General features: G+C 38.2%; 1 protein-coding gene across 5 annotated transcripts in view; it reads right to left on the bottom strand.

Moving 5' to 3' along the window:
- Positions 1-10610, bottom strand: part of PRG4 (proteoglycan 4) — an 18016-nt gene extending 7406 nt beyond the window's left edge. Inside the window, exons 1-6 of one of the 5 annotated variants that reach the window (XM_012554501.2) lie at positions 10454-10610; positions 7852-7974; positions 6062-6181; positions 2862-3011; positions 2143-2265; positions 79-737 (exon numbers count right to left, since the gene is read on the bottom strand). In XM_012554501.2, coding sequence (XP_012409955.1) covers positions 79-737; positions 2143-2265; positions 2862-3011; positions 6062-6181; positions 7852-7974; positions 10454-10529 — 1251 coding nt within the window. In that variant the 5' untranslated portion in view covers positions 10530-10610. The remainder of the gene's footprint in view (positions 1-78; positions 738-2142; positions 2266-2861; positions 3012-6061; positions 6182-7851; positions 7975-10453) is intronic. The other 4 variants (XM_023728140.1, XM_023728139.1, XM_023728141.1 and 1 more) reach the window with 4 other exon arrangements.
- Positions 10611-10840: the final 230 nt, after the last annotated feature.

Below are 10840 nucleotides of genomic sequence, written 5' to 3'. Positions count from 1 at the left end.
GGGCTCCTTGGGGGTGGTGGTTGCAGGCTCCTTGGTGGTGGTGGTCACGGGCTCCTTGGGAGTAGTGGGAGCTGGCACCTTGGGGGTGGTGGGTGCGGGCTCCTTGATGGTAGTGGTCACGGGCTCCTTGGTGGTGGTGGTCATGGGCTCCTTGGTGGTGGTGGTCGTGGGCTCCTTGGGACTAGTGGGAGCTGGCTCCTTGAGGGTGGCGGGTACAGGCTGCTTGAGGGTGGTGGGAACTGGCTTCTTGGTGGTAGGGGGTGCAGGCTCCTTTGTGGTGGTGAGAGTAGGGGCTTTGGTTATAGTTTCAGCTTTGGGTGTAGGTTTAGCAGGCACTTCAGATGTGGGAGCAAAATCTTTGCCAGATGTTTTCTCTGCACTTTGTGTCTCTTTAGCTGAAGTAGTCTTCTCTTTTGCACTAGTTGAAGTCTGTTTAGTGGTACCAGCCTCTTTAGTTTCTTCTGTTGTCTCTTTATTGGCTGTTGAAGATGTCTCCTTGGATGTGACCTTAGCGGCACTTGTATTAGGATTAGGTGTAAGACTCAGTTTAGGATTTATTGGTTTTGCTGTTGTGGTCTTGGGAGATGTGGTAACTTTACTGCCCTTGCTGGTAGAAATGTAAGGAGTTGGAGTGAGCTTGAAATCGCCATTATCCAATCCACTTCCAGCTTCATCTACAGCTGGTGGTTCGGAGGTAGGTCTCTTTTTAGGAGTTCTTTTCTTCTTGTTATCTTTTACTAGAGAAAAAAAAATACATCTTGTCATTATTGTTTTTTGTCTTTAGTAAAGACAGAAAGATCTCATCATTGACTAGCTGTGTGTCTCTAGACAAACTGCTAACCTCTAGTATGTCCATTAATTTATTGTAAAATGATAAAATACTAAACCTATCTTATTGGGCTCTTTTAGGAAATAAATTTAGATAAAGATGAAAAGCCCAAGTAAAACCCTACACGCTTAATACATGGAAGCCAATGGCAACTTTGGAATTCCTAGCACAAATTGATCTCTTTATATTAATGTTCTCTGCTCCCTGCTTTTACCCCTCCTCTTATTCCTCATTACCCAATGTCCCTTTCTTCCTCCTGGAAACCTAGCTCCAACATCTCTGAGTTTCCCTGCACCAACTGATTCTGAGATCTCTCCAACTACCCCATAGGAGTCTGCTTTAATCACCTTGGCCCTTCCTGAGCCTTGTTACTGTACACCTAGCTATTAGCTGCTCTCTTCCCTCTGCCCACCCAAATATGGCAGTGCCAGGGGAAGTAGAGAGGAGATTAGGATGCCATGACAGCAAAAAGACCCTATTTAACAGTATTTCCCATAGCAGCTATCCCATAAGTGAACTACAAAGCCTTAGGGGCACATCACTGAGGTGAATTCCATTTTGCAAACGTGTATCACACTTCTATCGTGTGCAAGACTCTGGACGATCCAAACACTAATATCTGACTTCAGCTAGAGAGAATGCTTCAGAGGAAATAACAACTACCCAGGAAATAGAGCTCTTCATAAATCCAACATCATATTTCCTGGGAAAATAGAATATATTTTAGGATTTAAGGAAATAAGAGCAGAATGAAGGGATTCTCTTTTCGGGGGGTAATAGCCTACTCTGTAGTATGTTAATCTACTAGAAAAAAATCAACCAGGTATGACATGCAATTTATGAAGAAAATAAGAGGATCTGTAAAATGTAGATAAAACTAATGCATAGAGGCTTATGAGGAATTAATATTTGTAAAACACCTCAAGCAGTATAAAAGTGTTTGTTAAATAAAAAGAAAGCTGGTGAAGGAAAAATGAAAACACAAGAAGATACAGGAAGAAGAAGAAAGAAGAATATCATGTGGAGAAGAACTGTAAAAGAATGTAATAATCATCTCCGGTGCTATCCTGAGGTTCCACAGTCGCTTCTACAGTATCTTCTTATCCTTTGCTTTTTAGTGGTTTTTAGTTGCTTGGCATGAATTTCCGGTAGGAAGTGTTCATTAGATTATCTTCTAAAGTAATTTTATACAGTTACATGCCACCCTCAAATATTGAAATATCCTCAGATCATTCTACCAACACACATTACTTTTAAACAATTATTGTTAACATGGCATTGATATAGTCTTTGATCTTTATCAATGCTCAAACCTTTGGGTTTCTTCTTTAATTCTGAATTAGCAGCTGAATTTTTGGAAGACTTGATTTTCCGAGTATTTGGAGAGGAAGAGGAAGAGGAGGAGGAGAACTCTTGATTTTCAGAAACAGAATATTCTAGAAATCAAATGAAAAGGTTGATCACACAAACTGTGATTTAAGACCAAAAAGTACCGCCAATCCAAATACAACAAGAATTGCTGTTTACTGATCTATAAATATCTGTGCTTTGCTATTATTTCATCAGCAATATGATCAACTACCTTTTAAATTTAATTGTCTGTTAAAGCAAGGCACCTGAGCTGTTATAGATACTAGCAGAATAACTTTCTCTCAACTTTCCTATATCTGTCAAAAATTTCTTACAGAATCTATTTTGCAGAGAAAATCACGCTCTTTTCTTTTTCTTTTTTCTTTTCTTTTTTTTCTTCTTTACATGACGTTTGTCTTTTCTGATCATTTTAGCCTAGACCAATACTGGGTTTGGAAAATAAAGGAAGAGTGTAAATTCATAAGGATTTATGCTTTGGCTTAAATTTTGATTTAAAGCAAAGAAAGCTTTCTTTAAAAAAAAAAAAGAGCAAAAAATAGAATGAACCTTTCATGACTCACAAGATTACCCTGTTCTCTGAGAACAATCTTATAAAAGAAATCCACCTACAGGTGATGGCATCTAAGAAATCCACCTTTTGACCCGTCTGTAATCTTCCTACCTTCTGTTATTTCCTCTGATTCTATAACTGTCTTAATCTTCTTCTTGTTTGGTGATTTAGGTGAATGTTTGGTGGATGATTTGATGTTGTGAGATGCTGCTGGAGCTGGAGGTGCAGTCTTTGAAGATGGTGGTGATGTGGGGTTATGCACTGAGGCCAAGCAAGACAGGTGGGTTAACATCTTGTTTATATTCATCAGCAAGTCTAACTGTGAAACGCACAGAGGCATCTGGCTTCAAGAGTAGATGCTGGTGAAAACCAGTGCAGGTGGGCTGCACTTAAAACTCCAGACCAATTAATTCTAAGGATGCATTGCTATAAAGTATCATTTCTCAAATAGTTATAAAATATGACAGGAAACAGTGGCTCAAGAGTCGGAGGACCTAAATTCCAGTCTTAGGCCTGTGAGTCTCTTCCGATTGTGACCTTGGTCACCCTTCTTGAACTTTGTTTACTTGTATGCAAAATGAAGTGTTTATCCTAGATGATTTCGAAAGATGTTTGACAGCCTGAAAATACTTCACTCTATGAGCTTGATCCCTTGTGCCACACTTCTGTGATTATAAAAACAATACTGCATGTGAATGGCAAGATATTCATGCTCTTAAGAAGAGGAATATGATCACTACATTTTTCTGTTTTCATATTAATTTAAATCAAATGATACCAACTTACTTTTCATTAATTTTTCTTAGTTACAAAAGTTCTACATGAACATTTACCCATGTGAAAATTTTACACCTTCACATTATGCTTTTCCTCAAAATGTGTTGCCCTTCTCAAAGATAAACAGCTGTTAATGGTTTACTGTATATCTTTTTAAATCTTTTATCTCTTCTGCAACCTTTTTCGTGTCTAGAAGAAAAGACACTGGGGCATTTTTTGATAATTAGGAAGCAGAAGAAAAGACGAGGGACTTCTGGAAGATAAAAAAAGCAGAGAACAATCATTAGTCTCTGGGTAGAGGAGCATTGTGGTGAGTCCTACTACTTCACCAAACATCCAAACATCTCAGAACTTACAGCTGTGTTCTCCACGAACTGACAACTATACCTCTCCCTTTTCTCCACACCCAACAAAAACACCAAGTACATCAATTTGAGAAAGGGTTCTGCTATGCATTAGCTGGTGATCTGGGGCAAAACAATTAACCTCTTGGGCTCAGTTTCCTCACCCACATTATGAAGAGATTGAACTGCTTTGATTCCTTCAACTGTTGACATGTTATGATTTTGAGTTATATAGAGATGCCTATGAGCAGTATCTGTGGCAATGCTGAAACAATTAAGTGGTGAGTCTCAAAATAGTTTGGTTGTTATTTTTCAAAAGAAAGTATTTGAAGCTCTGGGCAGTTCCTTTATTTTCATTTGGGACTAGACCATCTCTGTGAATGCTGTAAATGAAGTTGCCTGGCATTGCCTTCATCTGGTTTTTTCATTGAGTTCTATTTCAACTTCAGGCATCTGACACAGCACTCGGTAGCATAAAGCATTGTCTTTATTCAGATGCTGTCTCAAAGCTTCATCACTCCCTATCCATTTTCCCTCCCCACTCACCCCCCTGCCTAAAGTAAATTTTAACTTTTTGTCTCACAGCCAAAACCAGTATCAGGGTAATGAGTAAATATGTATCACTCATCCTGGGTCCTCTGAAAGATGCAGGAACTCTGAGCTCTGAGGTTTTGATTAGGAGGGTGTTGTCTACAGTTTTTTTTTTTTTTTTTTAATGCTTTCCAATAATAACATTCAACAGTTAAGAAACATTCCTCAACTATGCAGATTAAGTTTTCCACCCTATCTTTCTCCACTGTTCTACAGAAGTAGGAGGCACAGACTCGTTTAAATAAAATAAGATTATGCGAGCAATGCTCATTTTTTCAATGTTACCTCCACAAATATTTTTACTTTAACAAAGCAGGACTTGATTTTTTTTTTTTTTTTTTAAAGCAATCTGTCATTTGTTTTTAGAATCTTTTTTGTAAAGTCTGGAGGGTTTTGTTATACACGGAGTAGGTTAAGTGTTTGGCTGCTAACCAAAAGGTCAGCAGTTCGAATCCACCAGCCCCTCCTTGGAAACACTATGGGGCAGTTCGACTCTGTCCTATAGGGTCGCTATGAATCAGAATTGACTTGATAGCAACAAATTTGGTTTGATTTTGATTTGAGTACTCATTCAGCATCTATAACCAGAAAAGATCATTTTAAAACATATATCCCTTTTATTGACTCTGTGATGCACAACAAGGAACCCTGGTGGCACAGTGGTTAGGAGCTGGGCTGCTAGCCAAAAGGTCAGCGGTTCAAACCCACCAGCCACTCTGCGGGAGACAGATGTGGCAGTCTGCTTCCACAAAGATTACTGTCTTGGAAAGCCTATGGGGCAGTTTTACTCTGTCCTATAGGGTCACTATGGGTCAGAAATGACTCTACAGCAATGAGATTACACACAACTATTTGTACAGAGGTAGGAAGGGAAATACAACTGCAAAGTTAGCAACTTCTTAGTAGTTTTGCCTATAAATTCAGTGGCTTAAACTGATTCATAAATTTACTTGCTCAGAGAAGCTGAAAGTGTTGACAGGCGCCTATCTATGGAAAATAGCACCTATGGCAATTAGTTTTAAATTGCGGAATGATCTCTCACAGCTGGTGATGGAAACTGAGATGGCTAATCAAAACGGCTCATTAGCGCCCCTCCTCAAAGCAGTGCCCAGGGCACAAGCCCTATCTGCTATACCTTAGTTACACCTCTGGCACCGTGTTGGTGCTGTCCTTAAATATATACTCAAACATTAAGACCAAAAGCACAAATAGCCCAAAGGACAGTTGATTTTGATTTTGTGGAGTCAGCACCATTAGGGTAAGACAAGAAATCATCAGGTGGGTTGGTTACTATTGGCTTAACCTGAAATTGAACCAAATCAGAAGAATTAAAGCATGTGCACACAGCCCTTGTCCTCTCTGCTCCTCAATCTGGAGACCTCCTCTGTGCTCCTGGAGCCTGGCTAAACAGGAACTACTGTTGGAAGAAGCTTTCCTTCTTTAATTCATTTCCCTGAAACAAAATTATTATGGAATGGCTTAAATGTTGGCAAAATCAAGGCCTTAGATGGCCTGCATGTTAGACATTATCCATGAAGCTAAGGAAGATACACAGATCTGGGGGTACCGAGAGGCATCAATCAATACTGTGATGCTTACCTTCTTCACAGAAACTCTCATAATCATGGCAGCACTTGCCAAACTTCTTACAGTCTGAGTCACAGTCACATTCTCTCCCTCGCCTGAAGGACTCGAAGCAGCGGCCTTTACAGGAAAGCTCTACCCAGAGCAAAACAAAGCATTATGGATTATTGATTATGCAGTATAGCCCGTGCGTTGGTACATTTTGGTACCAATTTCCCACTAGCTGACTAGTGTTCCAAAAGTGTGTTTCTAAGTCTTTTATTTAGAATTTGAAGTACATTGTCCAGTAAAAAAAAGGATGGCGTCCCAAGTGGAGACAGTCCAAGTCAAAAAGCAATGTGGTGACTTAGGGAAACTTTTCTTGCCCTTCAAGACTCCAGGGCAGAGCCCAGTATTTCCTGAGACATTTATGAGCATGGACAATGGAAAATTAAGAGGTGCCTCAATAGTGAAGTATCCTTCATATGAAATCCCTCCATCTTCTCCTCCTTACACCACTGCTTTGCAATCAATTAATATTCATCGAATGTTCAGATTCTAGAACAATATATTCCAGCAAGCTGGCTTAATATAAGTGGGTCACTGTTCAGGCTTGAAGATCCTTTATAATGCAGAGCTCTTTATTACGACAAACTTGGCAAAGAGTTTGAAAGTTTTCAGCCTAATCTCATGGAAAGAACTATGTAAATGAGGCCTGCTCAAAAAAAAAAAAAAGCCTTGCTTAGAGATACAGTGACTTCACAGCCCTATTTGAAATAATTACCTTATACAACATGTATATTGTGCAATGACATAATTTATTGGCTTTATATGCAAATTATAAAGCAAATATAACTTTTAAGGATTTTAATTATAATTTTCATATATTGAATATGAAATGTTCCTATGTTCATGACAAAATGGCTCCAAAGGTGTTCAAGTGAAATAGCACTCATAGTTTAAAATTCAGACCCTTTGGGTTTTAACTGAAACTCAACCAAATATTAAACACTAATGCTTCATAGGTGTCTTTTTTTAGGTAATTTAGAACATGTTAATATGAAAAAGTCAAGTAGCAGGCAATCAAAATTATTTTGTATCTGTGGATTCATTTGCTAAAACAAAACAATTGAAGGGCCCCACCACAAAGCAATTACGTCTCTGATTGTTAGATAATTACTCCTGACTGTTTACTGGATGGAGCCCTATAGGGTCGCTATGAGTTGGTTTGGTTTTGGTTTGGATGGAGCCCTAATGGTGCAGTGGTTAAGTATTCGGCTGCTCACCAAAAGCTTGGCAGTTCGATGACTCCTAAGTCACAGTATTTAAGGCTCTATTTGAAACAGGGCGTCCCTGGGTGGTGCAAACAGTTAACGTGCTCAACAGGTAACCAAAAGGTTGTAAGTTCAAGTCCCCCCAAAGGCACCTCAGAAGAAAGGCCTGCTGATCTACTTCTGAAAAATCAGCCATTGAAAACCCTAGGGAGCACAGTTCCACTGTGACACACATGGGGTTGCCCTGAGCCAGAGTCAACTCAGTGGCAACTGGCTTTACCGCTACTGGTTTAAAACAGGACATTTTACTTGGAGACAACCAACAACCTTTTGCAAGTGACAGATTTCCAGGCCCCCCTCACCCTCTCACAGTAACCAGAAGCTTTGACACCATCCTTAGGCACAGCACATTGCAACATTTATGCAAGTACAGGGAAAGACACTTAAGCCAAAGAAATGAAGTAGCGTGAGAACAATACTGCCAGGCGGTACAAGGGGAGCCTCGCAGGTCAGTGTGGCTTGAGAGAGGAGATGCCAGCTCTCAGGACTTACCCACAGTGCAGACTTTCTTGAAGTCAGGGCAGCACTCCATGTAGTATTGGCAGTTATAATCACAGTTGCAGGCAGCATCTCTAGAATACCCTTCCCCACATCTCCCTGCACAGCTTGATAAATCTAAAAGTATACAATACTATCTTAAACATGGCCAAATCACTTTGTAGAAAGGACGCGATCTAATGAAGAAGACAAAACTGCTTGGTGAGGGAATGTTTGATTGATTGGAAAAGCTATAGGCCCAGCTGATCTCTGGCTGATCTTTTATGTGGCCTTGATGACGCTCTTTACTCATCACCAGACTGAGAAGATAAATGCACACTTGAAAATCAGGCAAGGTAATGGCTTTACATAAGAGGGTGATCGTCCTCGGGAAGGAGGGAGGAAGGGCAGTTACAGCTACTGCTGATGCTGCTACTAGGGTGATTTCTATGCAGTTGCCATTTACGGAGCTTCTCTGTGCCAGGCACCACATCATACGTTATCTCTAGTGCTTGTAAAAAATGTTTCCAGGAGAGTATTACCAGCCCCTTTAGAAATCAGAAAGCTGAAACACAGAAATTTAAGTGACTTGCTCAAGGGCATACAACTAGTACACAGTTCCGAGTAATAAATATTATAGGTTAATTAATACCTATTAATCTTACTGACTCCTTTTATTCACAAAAATGTTCTGATTTTGATGATGAATTACATGGTCATCCTAAGTAAACAGCCCAACATTTGAACGCTCATAAATCTGATTCCAGAGTCCCACCCAATCACATTGTCTCTCCTGCCTGGTAAGAAGTTTAAAGCAGGCTGGTTATGCCAGCACAGACTGTACTAGAGTTCCTCCTCTTTCATCGGCGGGGACAACTGGATTCTTTAAATTTTGGACAAGTTGGATGCTTACAACCACTCTTAAAGTGAGTACAAAATAGATATCCTTTGAAATCTTACCAAGCATGAATATGAAGGTGATGAATAGGTTTATGCTGGGCAATAAACCAAGTACAGCAGCATCATTATCAAACATTTCAAAAAATATTTGGAAAATAACACCCTAAACCATCCCTGAGAGATCACCACGGGGCTGTAACAATAGAGTCCCTCAACTGAATAGATGGGCAGGCGCAACGTTCTAAAATCCATAGAGAGACGTTGAAATACACTGAAAACATCTCAAAACAATGAGTCCAGAAAAGTTAGTCTTAATATGCAAATAATACAATAAAGATTAGGACAACTTTCAGAACTTTTTGCATACATACGTGCACAATACGTACAAAATGCATATATAGTGTATGTATATAAATACATATATTATATATAGAAAGAGAATAGGAGAATAAGAAGAGGTTGAGGAGAAAGCAAGAGAAGCAGACAGGACAAAATCAAAAGATTATTCTTTTACAGGTGGCAAATTTCTAAACAGAAAATCAATTCTCTTTACAGGAAAAGGCTTATTTTCATAAATCAAATGGCTGTCCTACTTTCATTTCTATTAATTTTAGCCACTAATTTTAATTTCATTTATTTAAAGGAAAGTAAAACTGCTTTAGTGGAAAAAGTAATTAGGAAACGTACCCAGGATATGAGACTTGTGATACTATTTTGAGAGAGCTGAAGGGTCTGAAGATACTAGATTCATCATCATACTTTCCTAAATATGTATATATACTTTCATGCTTCTATCCATCTTTTCTTATCTAAGCAATTCTGGAACTCTTATCTGTCATGCTCAGAATTTTAGTTATTTTACTGGAAATATCTACTTTAGCAATTTCACCATAACGATCATGTGTCTTGATTTTTTCTCCCCTTGGATTTTGCTTATCAAGTGAATAAAAAGAAAAGAAAAATCCAGAACTTGGCATTATTGTCACTAATCAACCTAGATCACATGCTATGAACTCTTGTCAGTGTGTTTACATTGAATGTACCATAACATGTTCTCTAAAATGTGAATAACAAGAACCATTCATCCAGGTCTGACTCTTTCCTTGGAGGAGTGTGGTTAGTTCAATGTTATAATACAAATGGCATTCACATCTGTGTAAGTCCACATCTGTGTAAGTCCTTGTAAGAACGAGAGAATACTTTCAAGATTAATAAAATGCCATTTGAAACTCAGTGAATATTTATTATGACATGATATCTATGTCTACATGATGCCAAAATGTTATTTGAAAATCATTTATTTGATGTACAAGACTAGTTAAATTTCTTTTTCAACATGTAGGCAAAAATGATATGCTATTTAAATATTTTTCTTTTCAGTTATTTTGATGGTGTTGGATACCTCCAGCATAGCTTTATCATGAAGGTGTCTGTATTTTTTTAAACTATCAAGAGAACCATAGGAAAAAATGAGTGCCCAAACTATTCTACACGTAAATCTCGCTCTTCTTGAACAATTTCTAATATGGAAGGAAAAAGTGAGAATCCCAAAATGCTTATAATTAAATGACATGTTTTACATGATTTTAAAGTTATACTATCTTTTAAACTAAAAAAAATACATTTTTAGAAATCCATTTCTTTTCCTGTCATGAAAATCAAAACTGAATGATAAGCAACAGTGATTGAGTAAAACTATTTTTGATGGTATAGGTACCTTGAGAAGAAACGTGCTGAATCAAGAAAACAGAAAGCAGCAGCAGCAAGTAAATAGGAAGTATTTTCCACTTCATGGTTATTTTCAGGTACTGTGTCCTTGCTGAAAATAAAATGAAAGTATTAAAAACTTCTTTTTAAGATCAGTGCTAACATATGCCCTTGTTACATACAATATTTCAGTATCTTTTAAAATGCAATTTAATAATAAAACTATCCTATTCTTGAAACAACTTTTTAATCAGTTTTAATTTTATAATAAATATTTGATCATCAGATTTAATCATATGCAGCATATATCATCAAGTCACCATCTCAGTCCTGTTACTGACCTTATTAACACTTTAGAAATCCCCCAAATTGAAAATAGACTTATCTTAAACTCTAT

This window comes from Trichechus manatus, unplaced genomic scaffold (genome assembly GCF_000243295.1).
Source record: "Trichechus manatus latirostris isolate Lorelei unplaced genomic scaffold, TriManLat1.0 scaffold00021, whole genome shotgun sequence".
In the NCBI taxonomy this organism is placed as follows: Eukaryota; Metazoa; Chordata; class Mammalia; order Sirenia; family Trichechidae; genus Trichechus; species Trichechus manatus.
Note: the sequence above shows the minus strand (reverse complement) of the source record. Positions and strands in the feature narration are given on the sequence as shown.